Genomic DNA, 26,276 nt, shown 5'->3' on the forward strand with positions numbered 1-26,276 from the left:
AACCCACCATCTAACAATCTGAGCCAGACCCCTCCTCTCCTCCATCCCCCACCCCCCATGCCTCGCACGTGCGCACCAGAAGGGGTGTGATTCCGTGTTTTCTATTTCATTCCCAGGAGGGCGGTTTCGTGTGAATATCCTTAAAATGAAGGGTCTCGTATAAGTGCAGACAGTACATTCTATTCATGTGGCCCAGTCTGCTTTTCAGATGCTTTTGGGACCTTTATTTATCAAGCGGGGCGAATAAGACAGAGACAGCTCTTCTTGACCAGGCATTGAAAGCGGGTGGCCCTCAAGCTGTGTCTGATGCACAGACACTTTTTGTTTGGCTGATACGATGTTCGAAAATTTTTTTGAGCCAATATTTAAAGCTTGAAAGGCTTTGCATAAAAACTGAGATCTCTGGCTTCTCTTGTAAAATCGAAATTGCTGACCACACTGAAGTGAATTCTGCAGCCCCTTAGGGTCCCGGGGGCTCCAAGTTCACAGCTTTGCTCATTTACGTTTACCTGGCCTGCAGGTGTCCGAGCTCCGGTTCTTACCTTGGTCTGTGAGAACCTTGAGTCCAAGACCACCAACCAAGGGGTGTGGATGGAGCTGGGGTTCCACTCTCTGTCTGTAGCTCACACATGCAGCCACCAGAGGTCCCCTTTTGTTGGAGGAACCAGCAGTATGGAGAAAGCTCCAAAGTCGACCTGGGTTCAAACTTACTTGCTGTGTGACCTTGGGCAATTAGTCTAACCTCTCTGAATTTTATTGTCCTAGTTAGAGACTAGTGAGGATGATAAAAGTACTACTTTATGTGGTCTTTGTGACTTTAAAAGAAAATCCATGAAAAATGCTTCAAACAGTGCTCCATCCGTTTCAATTATTATTATTATTTTAATTAAAAAATCTTTTTTGCTGAGGAAGATTAGCCCTGTGGTAACATCTGTGCCAATCTTCCTCCAGTGTATATGTGGGTCACTGTCACAGCATTGATGAGTGGCATAGGTCCGCACCTGGGATGGGAACCTGCGAACCTGGGTCACTTTGAACTTAACCACTATGCCTCAGGGCCAGCCCCTACCTATTATTATTTTATTGAACAGAAGTGCATCTGCTTTTTCGGCCCGGGTCTGTTAAGGCTGTTTCCATTTTTGATGTCATTATTACTTTTGCGAGTTTTTTTGGTGAACCCTAAACTTCCATGTAAATTGAGTATTTTGGGGGGTAAATTATAGGATTAAAATGCACCAGTGAATCCTGCAGCAAAGAGGAGAACTCTTTTATGTCGTGAGTCCTCCCCTCTAAATGCGATGCATTTTGCACCTTCAGATCTGGGTCTGTCACCTTTCTTAAAGGGGGCTTACCTGCAGCGTGTCCCTGTTTGAGAAAGCCTCGAAGTGACTCAGGTACTGTCCTCTCTCTGCCCGCTGCCCAGTGAGTTGGAAGGGCATTGACCGGGCTCCGCTTTTTCTGGGCATCTTTGGATAGAATTTTGTGCTGATGCAGCGGAGGGGTGTCTGATCTTGTTGTAATACACAGGGATGGCCACAAGAGGGCAGAAGTATTCCACAATGTTGCCTTACAACCTCCATCCATAAAACTTTTATTTCAATAATAATATACGTAAAAACGATAGATGCCATTAAGTGCTATAAAATGAAGGCTCTCTTGGGGCTGGCCCCGTGGTCGAGTGGTTGAGTTTGCCCGCTCCGCTGCAGGCGGCCCAGTGTTTCGTTGGTTCGAATCCTGGGCGCGGACGTGGCACTGCTCATCAGACCACGCTGAGGCGGCATCCCACATGCCACAACTAGAAGGACCCACAACGAAGAATATACAACTATGTACTGGGGGGCTTTGGGGATAAAAAGGAAAAAATAAAATCTTTAAAAATAAAAATGAAGGCTCTCTTTTTATAGGCACATAAGTATAGAAGTCTGACAAATTTCAGGGTGTATCCATATTACGGTGTCTAGGGCCATGTGATTTTGGGGAGGGGAGGGTGGTTCCTGGTGGCAGTGAGGGGACATTTGTAGCCAAGGAGCCTACCTGTTCTGTTCCCAGCCCATCTCTCCAGAGGCACCCCCCCCCCGCCCCCCCACCACGCTATATTCCAGCCTTCCCACTTTGTCTGGGGATGCAAAGCCGTGCCCCACGGGGCTCAGACACAAATCCAGTTTCATTTCCAGCACTGAGCCACCGTCAGGGCTCCAGCCCCTTTCCCCGTAGAGTTCCTGAACCCCAGTGTGAATCCTAGGATGTGTGGCTGGAGGAGAGAGAAGCAGAGAGTGGGGGCAGCCATCGGGAGTCTTGGGCTGTCCAGTCTGCTCTGCTCTGCGTTCACCTTGGATTTACGAAAAGTCACTGCAGTCCAAGCTGAGCGGGAGACTCTGAGGGCCATCCAAAGACGAGGACAATGGAGCCCTTCCCATGCCGAGTTCAGAAGCTGCGTGGGGAGACAGATAATTAACATTCACCATTTATGGAGCATTGCCTATGTCTGAGCAGACGTGCTAACTTACCAAGTATGTGCGCTTAAGATTCCCATTTTACAGGTGAGTAAAGTGAGGCTCAGAGAGGTTAAGTGATTTGCTCTAGGTCACTAGCTAATGAGTGGCAAAGCTGAGATTCAAACCCAGGCTGGTCTGACCCCAGAGGCAGAGACCCAACCTGTAGCCAAGAGGCCATCCGCACAGGGCCGGGTGTCCCGCTGGGTACCACTAGGGGGCGGCGTGGAGGCTCACGGTGTTCCTCCCCTCCCGGTGCTCACGGTTTATTTACCATCCTCCTCTCTTCCTCCCGCTAGGAAATCACCCCTGGCCAGCTGAGTCTGGAGGACCTGTTGGAGATGACGGATGAGCAGGTGTGTGAGACCGTGGAGAAATACGGAGCCAACCGGGAGGAGTGTGCCCGCCTCAACGCCTCCCTCTCCTGCCTGCGGAAGGTCCACATGTCAGGTGAGCGGGCAGGGGGCTGGAGACTGGTCCCCAACCCGTCTGCCGCCTTCTTCCAGATTCCTGTGCCCGCAGCTGCAGGCCAGGACGAGACGGAGTCGCCTTTGGCTGGTAAATGCCGCTCATGAGCAGAGGGAGGAGGAGCCTGGAATCTGGATGTTGGAAGAAGTGGTCAGGGCAGCTCCTGAGAACTGGTGCCCGAGGGAGACCTTCTGAGGTTGTAGGGCGTTTGGTTCTGGATAATCAGGGTCCCGATACAGAAATACTGGGTGTGCGTAGGAGACCAGTGGCTTTTTACCGCAGATGTTCTGAAGTGCCTTTGTATTTTGGGTCAACATCTAACTTCTTATTTTTTACATAAACAATATATAGCCACTGTAAAATAAATCAGAAAATAGATTAGCAAAAATAAAATAATACCCTAAGCCCCATCCTCTAGGAGCCTGCTGTTGTCATTTTGGTATAACTTTTGGTATAATTCTTCTGGACAAATACGTATGTGTATACTTTCTTTAAAGAATAGAATTAGGATTATCCATACATATTATTTGGAGACTTTATTTTTTTTCCATCTCACAAAATAACCTCTGTGACTTGTTTTATCAGTTTGGGGTTCAAATATATTGTCATCTTTCTTTGCCCTTTCCCCTGAATTACTCAAACTCTCGTTTGCCTTTGTGAGCAGGACATCAAATATCATCTTCCTGAGTCTTCCTGCTTCTCTCTAGTCTCGTGATTTTTCCACAAATCCTGGGGCCTTCTCGGTCCTAAGGGATCAGTTCGGCAAACACCAACCAAAGAAAGGTGTTGGTCCACCTGCTCGGTTGTTTCAGTTCTCACCACAAGGTGTCACTGTTGGACGTCAGTCTGGCACAGTGTGCGGGAGGCTTGTCCGTACACGCCCTCGCTGGATTCACCGTGCAACACTCACCAAGTATTGATTGAGTGACTACGTGTCTGCTGTGCTGGGGTCCAGCAGCAAACAAAACAGAACTTATGTGAAACAGGCCATTGGCCCACGTTGCATGCCTCTCTCTTTATATTCTTTCTTGGCAGCAGACCCTAATCAAAGCTACAGTCCACGTCAAATGGGACTTTGAGTTGGGTCCTGTCCTGTCATTGGAGGATGCTTAGTAGCATCTCTGGCCTCCACCTACCAGTAGCCACCAATAACATCCCCCCCAAACGTGACAAACAGAAGTGTCTCTGGATATTTCCAAATGTTCCCTGTGGGGGCGGAATCACCTCTGATTGACTAGTTATAAAGGTCATGACATTCCTTACTCTAGTACAATGCTGTTGACTCACCTAACATTTGCGTGGCTAAGAGGGGCCTGTCCGTCACTCAGGACAGACAAAACCTCTTCAGGGAGATTCCTCTCTCTGCCCACAGTGAGAAGCCGCTGGCAGCTTCCCTCCTTTAAAAAATTGCACCGAGTCACAATGTTAAATCATAAACATCTTCCTTTGTCAATAAACGTGTTTTCCTCCTCATTTTGAATGCCTGAATACTGCAGCCATTTGTTCAACCAGTCTCCAATTTTTCAAAATTTAGGTTGTATCCATATTTTCCTGTTATAAGCAGTGAACAGCTTTGGGCATCTTGGGGAACATCCATGGTTATTCCGTTAGTGGGAATTCATAGATGTGCGGTTCCTGCAGCAAAGAGTTTACGTATTTTAAGACTTCAGTGAATGCTGCCATATCGCTTTCCAGAAAGTTCATATGGATTTATGCCTCTCCCCCTCCCCCACCTCTTGCAATGATGAGAGGGAGCAGTGGAGGTCTGGCTCTTCACTCCTTTTCTGGGTTCACAGCTTCCCATCAGAGTTGTGTTACTGAGTTTGGCGAAGTCCTTAAAAGTGGAGCTGGCCTCCCATTCCGCCTGAGAGAGGCGTTTATGTCACCCCTCCGTGGGCCGAGCAGTCATCCTTGGTGACATCCTGGGCTGGGTGAGACCTTGAGAGGGCCTCTCATCTGGAGTTTTTCAAACTGTTTTGATCAAGACTCACAGAGATACAATTTATCTTGCACCCCCCACACCTATTGCACACACACAGCTGCAATGAGTTTCATGAAACAATGCTCTTTCTTACCAGGCGTGATATTTTACATTCTTCTCTATCTTATTCTCAATAATTTACCAAGCGCCGCTGATCTCCACCTGGGCTCACCTCCAACTCTTTCCAGGCGGCTGTGATTCTGTCCACAGTGTCCTGCCTCCGATGCCAACCTTAGAGCCACCGGGTCCTTGAGAGCAGTGGCCGCGTGCTGCGCTTTGCCCGATTCCTCCAGCTCTTAGCGCCGAGGCCAGCGTGGAGAGAAGCTCAGCTCGGTGCAGGATTGTCCCCTCGGCACTGAGGTTTCTTAGTCTCATACTTCACTTCTGCTCTTCCCGTGGGTAGCTGTGCCACCTCTCCCATTTGAATTTTCGTTTTAACCTTTTATGGAGAGTGATTTATTTTTTATGGATGCCTCTTTCAACCAAGGAAAAATTCCCTACAATTCAAACAGCAGATATTTCTTTGGGCAGTTAGAATTGCAATTCAGAGGACACACATGCAGATAGAAACCCAAAACGTGTTCCGATTACAGGAGGGGGTCATAGGGTTTCTATGAGAAAAAGGAAGGATGAGGTGGTTGTATGAAAGAAGGGTTCTTTGGTGCTGGATGAGGTACGGCTGGCTTGTACTTCATGGATTGGCTTGAGATTCAGTCATCAGGCAAAAGGCTAGACTGTCCTTCATTGATTGGTTAGCGATTTGGTCATTAGCAAAGTCTAATTTCATCAGTCCTTCCACATAGGATATTCTTGTGCTTACTGATTTCTTGGGATGTTGGTGGTTTGGTCCAGCTTGGAAGATAAAGAAGATTTGCAAGATAATTCCTCTGAAATGGCTGCTCTGGCTCTATTTTAGTATGGCTCCACTCAGGTCATCTTTCACACCCCGCTCCCGCACCAGACCCTACACTGCAAGAGGGCAGGGGCGGCCCCTGGTTCTGCTCACCGTTCCGTTCCCAGCTCAGCATTGGCACATGGGAGTGACTCAAGAAATGTTTCTGAATCAGTCACCTCCCCCCAGCGTGGAGCCCGTGAAACTCACCAGGGGCTGAACATACATAGTCTCTCTCAGCGAATGCAAAGTGACTCAGGGTTTGGTTTCTATTTGGAACCTCATTGTTCACATCTCCCCCTCAAGCCCTAAATAGCAGATAAATCTACTAGTTACTTAGGGTTTCCTGGGCCAGGCGTGGATTTCACATCTTAGTATTCACCCCGCTGCCTGGCGTTCCCTTCCCCCTTTGTCCGCCTGGTGCATCCCAGCTCACCGCAGGCTCAGCTCCTGCCTCGAGGGCCCTGCATTTTGTTGAATGAATGAATGAATGAATGTATGCCTCTCTCACCAACTGGTAATGCCTTATAGTGATTGGCAGTTTCCCTGTCTCGCTCCCTCAATGGACTGTGACCTCTGGGAGGGCAGGCTCAGCATGCTGCCATGCGCTCCTCCCCCAGGTTATTGTTGAAGAAAGTGCTGGAGAGCGCGGGACGTGCTTGTGTCTGATCTCCACCAGGGGGAAGCAGTGAGCCATCCTTGGAGGATCCTTCTTGTTTTAAATTCTCTTCTTCCCTCCAAAATTATCATTGGTTCCTTGAAGCTTCTAAGTGTCTTGGGAGCTGGAATGGTTCCATCACTGCCTGCCGTTTGTCTTAACCAGAAATGTTATCCCAAAGTAGGGATCAAACTAGCCTTTCCCACTAGACTTTTGCTTCTTGAGGGTCATACGATATTTATTCACCTTGGTATCCCCAGCTCTCAGCTAGGAAGCTGGAGGCTCCCCCAGTGATGAAATCAGATATTTTAAATTCTAGTGTGTAGTGGGGAGGCAACGTGTGTTTGTTAAATGACTGAAGGAATATAAGTTGTGTTGAGAAATTCATGGAAACCAAGCATATGGAGTAAGGAAGCTTAATGCCTGGCCAAGAATCTGTGTAATCTCTGCCTCTCTGTCTCGCCCTCCGTCCCTCCCTCCATCTCTCTCTCTCTCTTTCTTAGAGGATAGGGGCAGCTTTATTTTCAAGTTGTGACTCTAATTAGTTCTCTCCTTGGATTTTGGGGATATCTCTATTTCCCAGTGCCCAAGGAACCCCAAAGAAAGGAAAGCTTAACCCTTTCTTCTCTTCTCACAGCTTGTTAGATCCGCCTTAGCCTGAAACCAAGGAACACTCAGTCATCCCTCAACAAGCCCAAGGGACCCCAAAGCCAGGATTTGGGCTGTGAAACCAAAAAACATTTGTTCACTCATTCAACAGAATTTATTGGATGTCTATTATATGTCAGGCACTGTTCTAGTCTCTGAAAATGCTTAGATGTCTGTCCTCGTAGAGTTTACATTCTAGTAGGAGACAGACGATAAATTATAATCAGAATCAGCATGTACATTTTATAGTGTGTTAGAATAAATGGGGTGGAAAAAAAAGTGGAGCAGGCTAAGGGGGGTCAGTTGTCATGTTAAACAGAGTGGTCAGGGCAAGCCTCCATCCTTTTCAGTTCTCCTGCCTTCTCCTTCTCAGTCCTTAATTGTTTGCTGAGAGTATGGAATCTGGAGTCAGACCAACTCAGGTTCAAGTTCTGGGTCTGCCACGTATTAGCTGTGCGATTTTGAGTAAGGTATCTCCTGATGCTGAGCTTAGTTTCCTAAGCAGTAGGGTGGAGATGATGATCATTTCCACCCTGTTGGTCTTTGGGAGGATTGCATGAGATGATGCAGGCCAAGCACACAACCTGGCCTGGATTGGGTACATGATAACTCTGTGTTACTATTATTGTCAGCAGCAGCAGCAGTACCATCCTTGCCTCCATCCTACAACCATCACCACCATTCCTACTCCAGTTTCTACCGTCACTACCACCATCATCACCATCATCACTACAATCACCATCACCGCTACCATCCCCATCGTCTCCATCACCACCATCACCACCACCACCATCATCATCACCACCACCGTTACCACCATCACCATCACCACTATCACCATCACCATCACCGCCATCATCATCATCACCACCACCATTACGACCATCACCATCACCACTATCACCATCACCATCACTGCCATCATCATCACGACCAGAACCATAATCACCATCACCACTATCACCATCCATACCAACATCACCACTGTCACCATCACCACCATCATCATCATGACCAGCACCATCATCACCATCACCACTATCACCATCATTACCAACATCACCACCATCACCATCACTACCACCACCATCATCATCACCACCACCATTACCATCACCACCACCACCATCATCATCATCACCACCACCATTACCATCATCACCACCACCGTTACCATCATCACCATCACCACCATCATCATCACGACCAGCACCATCATCACCATCACCACTATCACCATCATTACCAACATCACCACCGTCACCATCACGACCAGCACCATCATCACCATCACCACTATCACCATCATTACCAACATCACCACCATCACCATCACCACCAGCATCATCACCACTGTCACCATCAGCATCCCCTCATCACTACCATCACCACTATTGCCAGTGTCCTTGAGTCTTTCTCTGCCCCCAACTCACTTTCCTCTACCTCTTTCCATCCTCCTCTCTTTTTTTCTCCAAAGGACCCCTGACCTTCAGTTTTCTAATTCGGCTCTCTAATTCTTTGTTTCTCTTGATTTCCCTTCCCTCTGAGCTTCTGTCTCCCTCAACACTGCTGCTTCTTTAGAACCTATTTCCCCACTCTTTCTGGCTTGATTGTTCTCTAGAGGTGGCCCACTTTGCCCTGGCCAAAAAAATTAAAGCAGAAGCCCAAGCAATTTTTCCATGGCACACAGCCCCACCGTCCCACTGTGGTCACTACAGAGCTGAGGTCCTAGGGTGAAATGGATTTGGCTGCTGGAAGATCATGATCTTGCCATTCCTCCTACCTGAGACTGGAGACCTCTGCCTGAGACTGGAGACCTCAGGTTTGGAGACAACAGGTGCCCTTCCTGAACTTTCCTCTCCTTGGTCACAGCTGCCTTATCAGAGGAGAGCCTGGGGGCGCATGGCTCAGAAATCGGGGTGCTGTTGCTGTGGCTTTCTCTTTTCTCACGTTTCCTCTTTCCTTCTGCTCTTCTTCTTGGTCTTTTGCTTGTTTTCAGCCTAATGATGTGTGGTCACTGTCCCAAGGAAAAACCCAGGTTCCAGATAGTGGAAGACCTTGTTTCCTCCTTCCTTTCCTTCCCTTCTCTCCTCCCATATATATATATCATCGCTCACTACATCTCTGGCACTGTGCTGGGTTCCAGGGCTTTGGGGTGGAGCTGAGACCTAAAGCTGGAGGAGGAGTTCTCCGAATGCCTGGGAGGTGGTGGGAGCACTCAGTGACTCGGGAGGAGGGAGCACGCAGAGGTGCCTTGCAGCAGGAGGGAGCGTGGAGCATTTCAGGCACGGAGAGACCAGTGTGGCTGGCCTGCTGCGAAGGCTGGGGAGAGCTGTGGGAGCTGGGGTCAGACGGGTGGGCAGGGCCAGCCCCCGTGCCCGACCGTGGCCGGGAGGAGCCTGCAATGGATAAACACTTGCCCAGTGTTCAAATACCTGCGCTGGCTGCGGATTAGGCAGGGGGCTTACAGCGAGATGCCTGGAAGTGCAAGACTAGGCTCAGGGGGCCATCCAGTCGGAGAGAGGAGGCCGGGGTGCCGCTGGCAGACAGCTGCCCCTGCACCCCGCAGCCTCCGGGGGGCTTGCTCTGCTGGGCCCCCTCCAGCGCCTCCTCCTGAGTGTCCAGGGGAAACTGGCAGCCAAGAGACAAACAGGATGCAAAGTGGCCCTGAAATAGGACAGCCTCACATGCTCTCTGCTTCTTCCCAGTTGAGGCATGGAATGGAGCCCACCAGAACCCCGCCTTCCCCTGTAGCCTTCCTTTGACTAGAACAAAGAGGAGAGCGGGCTTGATTGCCCTATTGTTCCAGTTGCTTCTAACTTTGGGAGGGCCTGTGGCAGAGGAAGAGCCGCCCCTCCCAGAGCCCACAGTGTCTGGCGTGTACGTTCTCCAGCCTTCCTGTCCTGTGGGTCAGGAATCCCTTGCACAGATGTGGCACTGTGTTAGGACTCTCGGTTGCAAGTGACAGAAACCTAACACAACCACACTTGTGCACAAATGGCTCATTCATTCGCTCTGTGGATACTGACCGAACTTCCTCTGTTGTGGTCAATGTGGGGGACTAGGGACATAGTGGTGGGTTCCTGTCCTCATGGATCTTGTGTTGTAGACCTGTACTGACCAATAGGGCGGCCACTAGACTCCTGTGGCAAGTCAAACTTATATTCATAAAATGAAATAAAATGAAAAATGCACTTCTTCAGTTGCACTAGCCACATTTCCAGTGATCCGTGGCCATGTGCGTCTGGTGGCTGCCCTGTTGGGACGACACAGTTTTAGGACATTTCCATCATCACAGAAGGTTCCGTGGGACAGCGCCGCTCTAAAATATATTGAGAGGAACAATAAATGGAAAAAATATCAAATGGCGATCAGTTTTATGCAGAGAATTAGAATAGAGTGACGTGATGGTGACGAGGTGGCCAGCTCTGATGGACGGTCACAGTGGGTGTGTCAGTCAGGGTTCTCCCAGAGAAGCAGAATCAGGAGGGTAGATACAGTAAGAGATATATTATGAGAAATTGGCTCATGCAGTTGCGGAGGCTGGCTGGGCAGGTCTGGAGTCCGGGGGGCAGCCACCAGGAGGGGCGGGAGCTCTTGGGCGGAACTTCTCCTCCTCAGGGATGTCCCAGTTCTGCTCTGAAGGCCTTTCCAGGGACTGACTCAGGCCCACTCAGATGCTGGGGGACCATCTCCCTACTTAAAGACAACTCCTGATAGACGTAATTACATCTACAAACATCTTCACAGCAGCACCTGCATTAGGGTTTGGTTGAATAACTGGGGACTGTGGCTTAGCCAAGTTGACACATCAAAGCCATTGCCACAGCGGGCCTCTCTGGGGAGGTGACACATAGGTAGGACTTAAATGACAAGAAGCTACCAGACACGAGGAGAATGGGGGAAGAACATTTTGAGCAGAAAAAGTGGGTCCTGCAAATCTCTAAAGCACTTTGAAGAAGCAGAAAGAAGGCCCATGGGGCAGACCCAGGGGGTGTGTACTGGTGACCCGTCGCCATGTAACAGTCCACTCCAAAACTTAGCGGCTTGAAACGACACCTACTTGGCTGTCTCTCGTGATTCCCTGGGTTGGCTGGGCTCAGCTGGGTACTTTGGTTCCGTGTGTTTTGGCTTGACTGGGTAGGAACTTTCAAGATGGCGCAGCCCAAGGATGGCTGTTGGCGCTGGTTCTTGGGTGGGAGTTGAGGCTGGGCTGTGTCCTGGGGTGCCCACATGTTGCCTTTCCATGTGTCTTGGGCTTCTTACAGTGGGAGTGAGCATTCCAAGAGGGAGCAAAGGGAAGCTGCCAGTTGTCGGAGAAGCTGTTCTGGAACATGTATAATATTGCTTCTGCTGGTAACTGTTATCAGCAAAGGGTCAATTGGGGATTGGTACCACTGTGAGTGTAAGGGAGAAAAGAATTTATTATAGTAGGAGCTGGGGGAGTGGAAGTTCAGAGGGGAAACTGAGGCTTCAGAGAAAGATCCCTAACCTGCCCCGATATGGGTAAGCAGCCTGGGTTGCTGGGGACATCCGGAAGCCAGCATGTCCCGCTGTTGCAGGGGAACCATGAGGTGGCCCTGGCGTAGATGCCTGCGGAAGGTTATTGGTCCTTTGGAGTCATTGCTTCTGTGACTTTGCAGGGAGGGGTCTGGCGGTGGACCTGAGGTCACTGTCAGGCACCAGGGCCCACTGTCAGGAAGGAGAGTTGGCCATGGAGCGGGGAGGAAGGAAGAGAAACTAGACCCGTACCTCTGCACCTGTCTCGCCTTGCCCCAACCCATGTCGCCCTTCAAAGAGTGATGGCTGCCGCTTCACTTTTGTCTCCCAAATTTTGTACAAGTTCACTTTGGCCAGCTCTAACCTGGAACCGCAGGGAGAAAGGCATTCTGGAAACGTGGGTGCCACCATAGCCAAGCTGACGATGGGCTGGTGCCGCACAGGCAGCAGGTAGAACACGGGGGCGGAGACGCAGGCAGGGACCAGGGTGAGGAGCCTCGGAGCCAGGCCAGGAAGCTGGGGTGTCCTGGAAGCAGAACAGGAAGCTGTTGGAGGACTTTTAAGAAGGGAATCATCTTGATTCGATTTCACTGAACCCCTAAGGCAAGGATGGATGGATCTGGTTTCAGAAACAGTTCCATCCTTCCATCTCTCTCCCCTAGTTCTGCCTCCCTTGGGACTGGCCTCAACTTCCTTTGTCTATTGAACTCTGCCTTACTTTCCTCATCTGTAAAATGGGGACGTGGATAGTATCTTCCTCATGGAATCGTTGCAAGAAAAGAGATGAGTTCATATAAACAAACAGCCCGATGTCTGGCAAATTGAGTGCTTAACACACGTTTGCTAAGATTATCTTTATTATTTTTTTTAAGTCAGCTTCTCCTCTATCTGCTCCCTCCCCAGCTGAATCTGAAACAAGATATTCTTCCCACAAAGCCTCTGGCTGCTGGGGGGCGGGGGAGGGCCTTCTTCCCCAGCCTTGTCTCACAGCCACAGGAGCAGAGCCGCTCTTGAGACAGCTGGCCGCCACTTCCTCTTTCTTGCAGGTGCCCTGCCGCTTCCTGCAGTCAGCAGCGGCTTTTGTAGAAGGCCCCCCCATGAGAACTAAGAGAACCGGCTCCCGGCCGCTGTCACCTCTGACCTGCGCCGTGGTCACTCCCTCCCTTTATTCCTGGCACCCAGCAGGTGCTGAGCAGAACTGGGCACAGAACTGACGCTCAACTTGCACAGTTTGCATGGGCTGAACTGTTTGAAGATCGTGGGTCCCGTGTGCACTGTGCCAGCTGAGTTGAGTCAGACCCAAAGGGACCGTTACATCCTAGGATCAGATCCCAGCTCCTTCCCCCAGGCTCCTGATCGGGTCCCTGTCTGTCTCCTGATGTCTTCACTAGTTCATCACGTCTAGCTACACTGACCTTCTTGCTTTCCTTTGAAAGGCCTGCCTCAGGACCTTTGCACAGGTCATTCTTTCTGCCTGGAATGCACTGCCCCAGTCTTCCCCTGGGTGGTTCCTGGTCATTTTGGTCTTGGCTCAAATGCCACCTTCTTAGAGAGCCCCACTCTATCTCAGTCACTCACTCATTACTGTTTTCTTTGTGGTCCCTGTCACGTCTAAAATGATGTTGTTTACTTGTTTCTCTACCACTTCTCACCACAACAGTGGTTCTCAGACCTGACGGTGGGTCAGAATCCCCCGTGGGGCTCCACCCCCAGACTTCCTGTTTCACCTGGTCCGGGGCAGCACCCAGGGATCTGCATTTTTAACAAGTTCCCAGGTGATGCTGATGCTGCTGGTTTGGGGGCTGCACTTGAGAACCACTGCGCCAGAATTGTCCCAGAGCCTGGCTCAGAATTGGAGGGTAAAAAGCAGTCACTGAATGACCGAATGACCGACGGCTGTCCGCAATCATAGTGACAGCAGATGCTGATTGAGCTCTTCCTGGGCCCATCGCCGTGCTGGATAATTGACAAGCAGCGCTGGCTTATTTAATCCTTTCACAGCCTCATGAGGTCCATATGATTATTATTTCTATTTTCTGGCAAGGAAACTGGCTCAGAGAGGTAGGCTCCTTGCTCTGGGTCACACAGCAACCGAGTATCAGAGGCAGGATTTGAACCCAGGTCAGTGTGAGTCCTGTAAAGCCAAGGCTCTGTCGATCAGAGAGGGGTGGGGACGGCTTTTCCCTGCGCTCTGGGTGGCCCCTGTCTTCCCATTTGCTCAACTTGACTGGGCAGCCCATTGGGGGTTCGCTTAAACTAGAGCTGGGAGAGAAAGGAATTCTCTAAAGGCTGTGCGTAAAAGCCACGTGACGACAACACTGTGCCTTCTCGGAGCACCTCCCGTTTGAGGAAGCCGCTGCCAGCGGATGACCTCACTGGATCCTCCCAATCGTGCGAGGGGTGGGCAGGCCGGGGTGGGCAGGCCGGGGTGAGCGCCCATTTCACAGGCGGGAACACTGAGGCCAGGGCAAGGCCACGTTGACTTGCCCCGAGTCCCCCAGAGCTGGGGTTGGAACCGCAGCGTCCTGTTCCCACTCCTGGGGGCAGAGCCCTCTGTACCGTGGGGGTGGGGGGAGGTGGGGTGGCCACGTTTCGCCCCCGGGTTGAATCCAGAGCTGGAGAGCAGGCCCCGCCCTAAGGGGGTGTGGCTGGGAAAGGTCAGAGGTCCCTGGAGCCGCTTCCCTGGCGGGGTGGAGTCTGTGCCTTTCTCAGTCTCTGCGGGAGGGGAGGCGTCCTCGGGACCCTGAACCTGTCTGCAGATTCGGGGCCGTGTGCACAAGGCGGGCGGGAGGCCGGGAGGATGAGCACAGTGTCGTGATGGTGTTAATATTCGGACCCAAACTGGTTTTCCCTCCCGCTCGAATGTCCCCATGCTGTGACAGCACTGCTGGAAACCGGGAGACGTTCTGGTTCATCACAGTCCTGCTTTTCACTCCGGTGTCCTTTTGAGTTAATTATTTTCCTGATTTCCCACTTAGAGTCCGGAATGAGAAGTTCCCAGGCCCTGATTTGGGGAAGGGGGAACAAATAGACAGTGTTTTGACCGAATTTGCTTGTTACTTAGCTTTTTAAACATAGACATATAGAAAAAAAGCCTAGAAGGAAATACACTGGGATATTTCACATAGTTTGTGGGTTAGGGTGAGTATTAGTTCTCTTTTGCTTGTCTGCATTTTCCATCTTCTGGGCCAGAACCAAGTAGTTGTGTGACTTACATGAAAAGAATTTGAAGGAAAACTCCTCCTCGAACCCAGTCTATTTACGTTGTTCGGTACCCATTGTAATGTGTTCCTCCTGGCTGCTGGTGCCTGGTGGGGCTGGATGCTCAGACCTGCCATCGTTGGTGATATCCTCATTGATTAAACCCTCTTTGTAGCTGTTCAAAAGGGAATACCTCCTGGGCTGCATCTTCCGGAAGTAAACCTTCCCATGACTTAGATAGACAACTCCTGATGATGCCTCAAAAGGCAATTTAAATGCTACCCCTCCCAGGAAGCCTTCCTGGATTGCCCCCACTCCAATCTTGTGTTATTCATCTGGCAGTTATCTTGTAGTTGTTTCAATGTATAAATCTCTCGTATCAGATCATAAATTCCTAGATAGCAGGAGCCGTGGCTTAGTAACAACAAAAATAATAACAATAAATTATTAAAAGCCTACTGTCCTAAGCTGGTTTTAAGTATAATTTAGCTCAATCTTCAGAGCTTCCCCAGGAGGTAGGGACTGTTGGAGTCCCCAGTTTTCAGATAAGAGAACAGAACTGCAGGCAGGTGAACTTGGTGATTCAAGGTCACGTGGCCAGTAAATTGCAGGGCGCCCGGACTCCAGTTTGGGCTGAGCACGCGCTCTGGACGCAGTGCTTCTTTCGTTTCCTATGAAGCATGTAGCACAGTCCGCTGCAAAAGTCCCGCTGGCTGAATTAACGAATAAATGAACTGTCGTAATGTGATCCTGGGAATGATGCCCTTGGAGGGGAAGGTTGAAGCATTTTTAGATTTGCCGCAGGCGAGAGAAGCGAGAGGAAGACAGTTGCTGTCTGTAGACCGGTGCTGGGCTTGCGCGGCGGAGAAGACAAGCGGATAAGGAGAGAGAATTCTCCCTAAAACGGGGGGCGGCAGCCCCCAGCCCACCCGCCAGATTCGGCCCTCTGCCTCCTTTTGTCAATAAAGTTTTATTGGGACACCACCACGCCCCTTTCTTCATCTCGTCTACGGCTGTTTTCACAGAACAGCAGAACTGAGTGAAGCGACAGATCGTACGGCCCAGAAAGCCTCAAATATTTACTGTCTGGCTTTTTACAGAAAAAGTTTGCTAATTAACCCTTGTTGTAAAAGGCCAAGCAAGAAATAGAGTGTTAGCTAAAACAAACGCACACGTGCTCTAAACCAGGAGACATCTGTCTGATATAGCAAAGAACCTTCTTTGGGAGGAGGGACTTAAGTCCATGATGAGGTTGAGTGACGCTGTCGGTGGAGAACTCTGTGGTGAGGATGAATTACTGTTTGCACAGGGATACAGCATTTGCATGGAGCTGCCATTTATCCAGCGCTTACTATACAGAGTGCTCAGGGGAAGGAAGAAAGGGCAGGAAGGATGGATGTGCCCAGAGAGGTTAAGTAACTTGCCCAGGGTCACACAGCAAGTACATTGTTTAGCCTGCACTCAATCCTGCGCCATTGTCACCCAAACATCTGCTTTCATTATGTAGTGTCCTTCATGCCAACTTTTCTTGTCTGGTTCCCAGCAGACTGTGAGTTCTTTGGGGGTGGGGAACGCATCTCCTCATGTCTGGAGAGTGCCCTCGGAGAGTCACTCTCATTTCGGGGTCTGTGGTTCTCTTTGGGCGAACGTGTCCCACCATCCCAGTGGGGTTCTGGATGTGGGGGTGCCTCTTGCTCCAGGTGTCCCTACTGACCTCACCCCTCACTTGGAAAAGGACACTCAGCATGGCCTCTCCCCCAGTCGCAAAAGACCCACGGCAGTCCTGCCCTGGGCAACAGAGCTCCGTTTAGCTCCATCATCTGAACCTTTTCTTTCTTCAGCACTTTTGTTTTTCCCTGCTCCGCCTGGCACTTTGTGCAGGAGAAGTAAGGCAGGCCAGCTTTGTACTCGGATCCCGGGACGTCCTTGGCGACTGGGGCTGACGTTCTTCAAGCTCTGCCTTCTACAGACCTTCTGCCTTCCTCGTCAGGGAGCGCGGAGGGACGAGGAGCAGGGCCGTATTTTCGCTTTAACCCTGGGCTCCTTGCTCCAAAGAGTTAGGGTCACATAGCTGCTTGGCTGCAAACCCTTGGATGCTTTTTCCTCCCGGTATTTGTTGCCTTGGACACCATCCCACTGGCGCCCCTTCTTGATGCTTCTTGATGGCCGCCAGGAGGCGCTGCTTGATAATCTTCTTTTAGCTGAGAAGCCAAAAAATTTGCTTAAGGACCACGGAAAAAGATCTGCGTGAACGTGCCGACTGGAAGGAACCTCAGCTTAAGCATCTGAACTTTCAGATGAGGAAAAACTGAGTCGCAAAGAGGAGAAAGGCTTGACGCAGCTCTGGCAGGGAGCAAGTGTGGGCCCGATGCTGTGTTCTGGACCGAGCATTCCTGGCGGGCTGAAAACTGGGGGCGGGGGGACCTTTAGTCTCTCTTCCTGGCTGGCCTCCAGCAAGCTGCACAGCCTCGGAGCAGGACCACGCTTCCTGCCCGCCTCCAGTCTGCTCAGACCGCTCTCGCGGCCGCTAACCCTCCTGTGGCGCTCTCGCCTCGGTCCCCCTGCCACACTGCAAGACCAATTAAGAGAGGAAAATGAGCTGTGAAGAGGAAACCTTGAAACGCAGGCTCCAAACAATAACTAATGGAGATGCTTCGAAGGGACTACGGCTTCATTCCCTTGGGAGACCTCTGGAAAGAGCTTGGGGCTAGATTTGGGGTTCTGCCAGCCGTGCAGGAGCCCCCCTGGCAGCTGTCAGTAGAATGGCCGAGAAGAGAAGCAGTAGGGCTCGCCTCCACTGAAACATGTCTTAGCCTTTGTCACATGCCCGTCATTGGAGCATGTAGATAAAAAAAGACACGGGCCTCAGTGGGCAAGGGCCTGAGCTCCTGGATTCTTCCTCTGGCTGGCCTGGTCAGTTTGTGGCGTAGTCAGGAGAGCGTGTGGGTTCTGAGCCTGGCATGTGAGTCCTGGTGGCACCACTGGGCCATGGTGAACCTAGGCCAACCCCTTCCCCATCAGAGCCCCAGGCTTTGAAACAGGCATAAAAATACCTAACCATAGTGAGATAAACCCCTCCCTCTGGGGCTGCCTCCCCCGTTGGAGCAGGCCCTTCCTTTGGGTCCACTGGCTGGAGTGAGTTGGATAGCTCATGACCCAAATGATGGGCTGAGCCAAAGCTTTCTCTCTCTGTCCCCTGCTGCCCCCAGCCTGCTTCCAGAAGGCAGATTCCCTGGGAGCAGGATGGTCACGGGGCCCCAGAGCTGGTGAAGCCCGCTCCGTGATGGCTATGGGCAGCTGAGGGTTTTGCCAGGACTTTGGTCAAGTCTCTGGAGTGGACAGAGCTAATGGCCCATGCGTGGGGGACAGGGCAACCCTTTGAGTATTTTGGAGCAGAAAAAAGGTAACAACCAATCACAGTCTTCCTTTGACATCTTTGAGAAGTTGGAAAAGTTCCCATAGTCTTTTCTAGATCCAGACTATATTTCTAGACTGTATTTATTTCCCCAAAGTGAGCAAGCTTCGAGACTACAGGGCTTTTAGGCAGGGAGTCTGTACGTTTCCATGTGGTGCTTCCTCGCTGCAGGCTGTGTGAGGGCTGTGAGCCACGGGAGCCGTGCTGAAGATCAACTATCACTGTCTCTTAACGCCATCGGCGTCAGGTCACCAGATCTCAGGCCCTGGGTAGAGGGTTTTTTGGGGGTCTCCAATGACAGCATGTAAAGGGCTAGCTCAGGATTTCTCAGCATTGTTGACATTTGGGGTTGGATAATTCTTTGTGGTGGGGGCTGTGCCGTGCATTGTCGGGTGTTTAGCAGCATCCCTGGCCTCCTCCCACTGGGTACCAGTAGCATCCATCCCCTGCTCCCAGTCGTGAAATCAGAAATGCCTCCAGACATCATCAAATGTGCCTGGTTGAGAACCACTGCCTTGACTTAGCCGAAGCCCTGTGGGCTCCCTTAGCTGATGATGCCCTGGCTCGGAGGATGACAACTTAAGTAATTCTGAGGCCAGACGAAAGCCAGGAGATTTTGTGAAGACCGAGGTTCTGTAAAAGCACAGAAAACCGTAATTGAGTTGGACTTCGGCTTATCAAGCCCTGAGCGTGGTTCTCCCAGGGGTCTTTAGTCAAATTTACAGGAACCAGATGAAAGCTGGGAGGCTTGATGAGCCATCTTCCCTCCAAGCACACACGCACACACACACACGCTCATGCTCACACGCTCACACATGCTCACACGCTCACACATACTCACACTCACATGCATCCTCTCTCCCTCTATCCCCAGGGACCTTGTTAAAACTTCCACCGGTTTGGCAGGTGAAAAGTTCCACATCACCCTTTTCCAGGAGGAAGCGCTTCATGAAAGGGGGCATCATTGGGAGCGCTCACGGCTGGAGGCTGCGTGCTCGGGTCCCACCCTGCCCTGACTTCTCTGGCTGTGAGAGCCTGGACGAGCCACATGGCCTGGCTGAGCCTGGTGTCCTGGTCTGTCCAATGCCTGGGGACAGGAAGGCTGGTCAATAAGCCCTTCCCCAGTGATTCTGTGTCTCGGCTTTGACCTTCCCGCTGGCCCGTGAGCTGACAGCAGTCACCACGTCCCACCCTCATGGACGGCTCTGTGGTTCACATCGCAGCTCCCAGTTGTTATCGTTAATATTGCATTGATCCCACATCAACTCGGTGACACCTTTTTTGGACTCTTTGAATGTAAGAAGTTAGTTCCCATCTTTGCACTTGATGCTTCTTGTGCCTGCACCGCTCTTTCCGTGGGCTGCCTCCTTGTCATTATTCGCCTCGGCTCGGAAGCCTCACTATACAGTGTTAGTATGATTGTCTTCCCATCCTTGCTCCTCACAGACCGGAAGTCGGGAGCTGGGAGAGCCAGAGGGGGGACCAAATGCAGCCCAGCCGTTCAGGGGACGCTTTCTCCAGGGACGAGCAGCTACGCTGGGTTCCGAGGATGACTGGCTGCGTTTGGGCTTCTTGCTGCCTTCCTGGGTTGATTATTTTGTTTTATTGTTCACCAAATGCCAAGTCTCAAAGCTGCTCAGGATGGGGGTTTTTTCTTTCAAATTATCATAGGTCAAAAGTTCTTTTTTTTTTTTTTTGCAATATCTTTTTGGATCATTTTGTGTTGTAAAAGCTGCCTGCAGACTCTTAATGCTGAAGTCAGTAACATCCATGTTCTGGGAAAAGTATGCCTTTTTCTTTTTTGGGGGAAGGAAGGATGTAAGACGTGGAGAAAATGCCTGAGCCTTAGCCAATTGCATCCTCTTTCCTTTGAGCTTTGTCCCAAGGCCCAGGAGGTGAAAGAGGGACTTCAGTGAAATCCTCTTAACCCCTGCCCACCAGCTTATTCAACAAGGCCCTCAGCCTCCTGGGAGACGTCATTTCTATGACAAGACACTGGGATTTTGGCATCAGGGGAATTACGGCCTCAGGGGAGAGCCAAAAATGGTTGGGATGGAGGAATTTGGAGATTCTTTATGAATAGCTTGGTGTCCAGTGGATTTTTCCAAATATTCATGGTGCCAGTGAATGTGTAAACAGAGGATCTAAGCACCACGTGCTTCGTGCGTGTCTCTCTCTGCACAGATGTTTGTTGTTCCCCACTGTGTACCAGGCACTGCTCCACGTTTACCACGTGCTGGACGCCTTGTGTGCAAGGACTTTCCATGATGGTCCCCTTTTATCTTTATAACAACTTTGTAAGATCGAGGCTGCCCTGTGCCTTGTCAAAAGGGAGGAGGTGGGGTTCAGAGAGGTGGATGAATTTGGCCAAGGCTGCACAGCTTAGGCAAGTCACGAAGCCAGCATTGCACTTGGGAGTTTGGGTGTACCCGCTGCTTTATACCACACCTGGGGCCCTGAAGGAGAGCAAGGGGGGAGTCGCATTTATGGAGAACCAGGGGTTTTATAGACGTCACTCGGCCAGGGTCACCTGGGCCCCGTCGGTTCTGCTGAGAGCTCGTGGGCTTTGTGAGCTTTGACACGAGTTTTGAAGACCCCGAACCCACTGGGTGGCAGTGATGTGTTGGCCTGTGCCCGGGTCACGCTGGTGGGCGGTTTGATGCAGTAGGAGTAGATTGGACCAGAGCCACTGGCCTGGAGGAAGTGTAGGTGAGAGGGATGGACAGGTGAGGGGACATCTGGAGGGGTGGGGACAAGGCCAAGAGTCTAAAGGGGTGACCTGCTCTGTGATTTCAGGCAGCCGTTGGCCTGACTCTTTGGATCTCTTCAATAGGAACAGAATGATAGTACCTGTGTCTTCCTTAAGAGGCAGACTCGAGGATCCATATGCAAACTCGCAGCTCGGCACTGGTATACAGTCAGTGCTCAATAAATGGCAGGTGCTGCTTTCACTCTATTATAACTGGTCGTCCAGCTTAAACAGGTTTCTAGGGGGCGAGTGAGAGTGGCTGCTGCCTGGGGAAGTTTCTTTAAATGAGACATCAGGTGGGAGTCGATGTGATGAGCGGCGGGTCACGATTATCTGCTCGATGGCGACATTTTCCTTTGCTGGTGGGCTTAGTTCATTTTCAACCAGTTCTGAGGTCTGAAGGGCATTGCCCCTCAGTGCCAGCCTCCAGAGGGGACCCCAGGTGCGTGCTGAGAGTTGAGGGCGGGCTCCACTGGGCAGGAGAGAAAGAGGGAGGCAGCGGTGGAAACTTTCCCGCCAAATGGCCGTCACCCCGCTAAGCGCTGGCTTTGCTGTCACACGCTGCTGGTCCCAAATTCTGAGCTCCTGCCACTTACCTGCTGTGCCCTTGGCAAGTCGGTTTACTTCTCTGGGCTTCAGTGGCCCCATCTACACAGTGGGGAAGAGGCTGGGCATTTAGGATGAGGCCATGGAGGGGAGAAGCCTAAAGGGGCAGGCTGGGGACACGGGTCAGGGGGCTAGCTGGGGTGCCAGATCAAGGGGAGCAAGGACCAAGTTCAGCATCGATACCACTGGCTGTCTGCTCTGCATTTTGTGCCTGCATTGCCGTTTTCATGGCCTCTTGGACCACAAAATGTCCCTGGACTCTATAGCCACTGGCTGCTTCGCTCTGTGACCGACCAGCCTCCTCAGGACCTGGCTGTGGACTCAGTCGCCCACGGCAGGCAAACAGCTCAGAGCAGAGAGGCTGGGGTGGACCCCACACCCGCCGTGAATCCCTCTGCCCCACCTCCCGGGTCACCCAGGGAAGGCACATCACTCGAGCCTCAGTTTCTCTCTTTAAAGAAGAGAATCGAATTCTTGTTCTCTTTCCCGACCAGGGCCTTGGTGAGGATTGAAGTCCAGAAAGTGCTTTTTAGACTGTCAAGTACCTAGAGTTGGGGAGGGGAGAGCATCACTTTTACTGATGACAGCTGGGTCTGAATCGCCAGCTCTCTCTGGGGTCCTTAGCAAAGAAGGGGCGGGCTCTCTCTGTTGAAATAAATTCCCCGAGCTCCGGTTGCTTCCCCAAACGTGTGCAGGCAGACACGATGCAAACGTTATAGAAAAACACTCAACTGTCTCAGGGGCTTGCCCTTGAAAAGAGAACCAGGTGAGCCGTCTACAGAGGCTGTGACAGTCGAGAAGCAACAGTATTTTAGTGTGCGGTTCACTCGTGTATTCAGCTCTGATCAGCATTGATTGAATACCTACTGTTTTCCTGGTACTGTGTGAGCAGTACCGACTTTGTGGCCTTGGGTGTGTCATTTCCTGTCTCTGAGCCATCGTCCCCTGGTCTGAAAATCCTGATAATAATTGTCCCTACTTCTTGGGTTGTTGTGAGGATTAAATGAGATAAGATCTGCAAACCCATTGCCTGGCATGGAGTTAGCATGGGTGCTTCATAACTGGCACCTTGCTATTATTATTATTGGGCAATAATTACTGTTACTGTTAGGTTTCCTCATCTCTCTGATCTCATACAAGGCTTCTGGCAGCCCTGCAAGGATTATTTTTCTCTTTCAATGCCGCTTCGTTTTCCCATGCTGTCTTATGTATGAATTAAGTGCCTGGCGTTCGTGGCCCCAATTTATAGATGAAGAAAGAGGTATGGCTGCCCAAGAAACACAGTCCAGATCTCAGAGAGGCAGAGGAGAGGGCTCCTGGGCTGTCCCCCTCTGCTTCTGGCGAGATGGGCTGGGTTGATGTCTGCCAGTGTGATGCTCGCACAGAACTTCTCATCCGAGGCGAGAAATGGCTGAATGCTGGCAGAGAGACAGCATCAGCCAAAAAGTAGGACGGAAGCGAAGAGCTAAGAAATAACCCAAAGTTTCTTTTCAAAGGCATTTATTGGGAAGGGGAAAGAGAAATCAAAATGAAACAAGTTCTGCCTGAACGAACATGATTTAATGCGGCCAGCGCGTATTGATAATAATATCAAGGAGTTTCTTGCTCCGGGGGAAGTATTCAGATTTTTCATGCTCTGCCGGTTCCCTGGGAGCCAGGGGCATGGGAGGAAGTTGGATTTTGGGACATGTCACATCTCTTTTCTTTTACAGTCAAGAAATCTGTTTATTTAATTAAATTTCCTTTGAGTTTGGTTTTCCCCTTGAGCTAATTTTCTCTTCTGTTTTCTTTCTTTCCCGAGACGTCGGTCAGGGCAGAATTTATCAATAGAAATGCCAGTATTAGTAATAGTAACGATACTGATGCTCATAAAACCCAAAGAGCACCACAGCCTCTGCTAGCTTAAGTTTGTGACTAAAGCCACGTCGGTCTGTTTAGAGGAATCTGTCATTAACTTGTAGCTCACTTATTCTTCCCACGTCTGCCTCGGGGGGTTGAAGCTTGAGGGCTGGGAGAGTGTTCTGAGAAAATCCTTTTAATCATCCAGAAACTATCCAGCTTTCTTAGGAGATGGCACATCCTTTTTTCCTTCCTTCCTCCTTTCTTCTCTTTCCCTCCCTCCCTCCACCCCTCCCACCTTCCTTCCTCCCTCTCTCTCTCCCACCCTCCTTCCTTTTCTCCCTTCCTCCTTTCCTTCCTTCCTTCCTTCTCTTCTCTATTCCAGCCTGGCCAGCTGTCTTTAGGGGAAAACAGAAGATAGCTTGCTGAGAATGAGCCTATCTCCTCGACGCCACTTTGAGATGTATTAAATGGTCTAATCCAGGGTCGGCAAACTGGCCCGCAGGCCAAATCTGGCCAGCTGCCTGCTTTTTAAAATAAAATTTTATTGGAACCTAGCTACACCTATTCATTTATGTTCTGTCTGTGGCTGCTTTTGTATCACGATGGCAGAGTTGAGGAGTTGCAATAGAGGCCCTGTGGCTCGCAAGTTGAAATATTTACTGTCTTGTCCTTTACAGGAAAGTGTTTGCCAACCTCTTTTATAGTCCTTGACCGTGGTCCTCTCTTGCTCTCTGTCTGTTTTCTGCTGTGTATGCTTCTGAACTAGTAGACTCATTCGCTTATTCATTCATCAAACATTTAGGGAACACTATCTTGGTGCCAAGCCCCACGTTAGGTACAAGGAATGTTTCTTCAGGGAGTTATTGCAATGCAGTAAGGTAAAAACAGAGGGCTGTGGCAGTTGCAGTGGTGACATGAAGGAGGAAACAGGCAGTGTTTTGGGGGCTGAGTGCAAGAGCAAACCAGGGAAGCCTTCCCAGAGGAGGAGACATTTGAGGTGGGTATAAAAATGGAGTTACCAAAAGGCTGAGGGACCGTGACCTGCCAGGCGTGGGAATAGCCTGGAGGGAGGCACGTCATTGTGATAAAGTGTGCCCAGCTCAGGGAGGTGGAAGTCAACCTGGAGGAGGGTTTGGGAATGAGGGAAGGAGAGCAGGTTAGCGAGATAGGTGAGGGGCCTCGTGGGGAGCACTCTGAGGACAGGAATGGTGCCTTCTGTGTCTTCATTCCATTGTGTAGCTCCAAGCCACAAGCCCTTGCTGTGCTTAGGGGCAGTGTGTGGTTGACTGGGTTCATCAGACTTGGGGGGGGGCGGTACCCCAAGGCCACCCCGTCTGCTTTGGAGCTGGCTGATCTGGTTCAAGGCTGGCTTTGCATTTTTATACCCATCTCAAATGTCTGAAACGTCTCCCAGACCCTTCAGAACTACTTCCTCCTCTTGGGATCTACTCCCCTCGTTCAGAGGCCACTGGGAATGTTAGCACCAGAACTCTCCAAGGGCTGTTCCTGGTTCCACAGGGCTACGCATGGCAGTTGGGAGACTGGCCGTGGGGAGACGGACCTGCAGCCTGGTGCGTTCCACGGAGTCTCTGGGCCAGTCCCAGAGGGACAGCCATGTGGTCTGGAGTCTGGGTGTCCTTTGAGGGCCTGAGGTCAGGGCTGAGAGGTCTAGAATTGGCGAGATTGGGACCAGTTGGCCTTGGACGCCGGCCGCCCTTGTAACTCAGGAGAGCTTGGCCACAGGGCAGGTCCAGGGTTGGTACATTTGCTTTGATGGAGAGGTTCAGACTCTGTGCTTCCTCATCTGTGAGATGGGGCTAACTAGAGTGCTTACTTCTTAGGATTCTCGGAGAGTTTAATGAGTTGCAATCTGCAAAGCAATTGCCTGGTGCACAGTAAGCCCTCAGTACAGTGGGGGGGAAATGAAATTACCATCCAGGGCAGCGTTTGCTAAAGGATGTTGAGGGGTTTTGCTTAAAAACATCAGTTTTCTTTCCTGTAGGCCTTCTAAGTGTAGTAGTAACTTGCTGTGTGCTGTGATTTTACTCATAACATCAGGATGCCACCCGAACTTGGCTGTGGCTCCCTGCTTTCACTGAAAGTGCGATTCTCATATATTGAGACTTTCCAGGAGGTTGGAAAGATGGAAAGAGATACTGGCTTGGGTGGGGGTCAATAAGACGGAACTGTGGAAGGGTCCTGCTTAAGCATCATGTGGGAGCTAAGAGCATAGACCTGGAAGCAGTCAGCTGAGGTCAGAGAAGCAGCTCTGCCACCTACCAGCTCTGTGACCTTGTGCAAGTTCCTTAACCTCTCTGGGTCTCTCTCTCCTCCTCTACAAAATGAGGAGAGTACTACTACTACCTCCTAGGGTCGTTCTGAGAATTTAATGAGTTATAAGGCAGTGATGTGTACAAGTGCTTTCTAAGTATTAAATAAAAGAATCATCAGCAACAACAATCATAGTAACAGTCAACATTGATCAACTACTTACTCTGTGCCAGACCCTTTACGTGGATTGTCTCATTTATTCCTCACAGTGACCTTACTTGGTAATTATTATTATTATCCCTATTTAACAGATGAGAAAACCGAGACTTATAGTGAAGCCCCTGCCAAGGGTACCCAAGTGAGTGTTAAAGCCGGTTGACGGACTCCAGTGCCTGGGATGGTAGTTACTGACCCCTCCCTGTGTGGGTGAGGTTGTTCTGGAGGCAGGACGTGTCCAGCAGGTGGAGGTCAGCTCAGAGATGCGTATGGAGAGGGGTGCCCAGGCGCTGCCGAGGGGCCTGACCGCACCTGGTTTAGCCTTTCCAAGGATCCC

The 26,276-nt window shown here is 50.8% G+C and overlaps 1 protein-coding gene across 5 annotated transcripts in view; it reads left to right on the forward strand.

The window, feature by feature from the left end:
- The window catches only part of KSR2 (kinase suppressor of ras 2), a 387,277-nt gene that overhangs the window by 76,910 nt on the left and 284,091 nt on the right, over positions 1-26,276 (forward strand). For all 5 annotated transcript variants that reach the window (XM_070275419.1, XM_070275417.1, XM_070275418.1 and 2 more), the window contains exon 3: positions 2,792-2,942. In XM_070275419.1, coding sequence (XP_070131520.1) covers positions 2,792-2,942 — 151 coding nt within the window. The remainder of the gene's footprint in view (positions 1-2,791; positions 2,943-26,276) is intronic.

Source organism: Equus caballus, chromosome 8 (assembly GCF_041296265.1).
Source record: "Equus caballus isolate H_3958 breed thoroughbred chromosome 8, TB-T2T, whole genome shotgun sequence".
In the NCBI taxonomy this organism is placed as follows: Eukaryota; Metazoa; Chordata; class Mammalia; order Perissodactyla; family Equidae; genus Equus; species Equus caballus.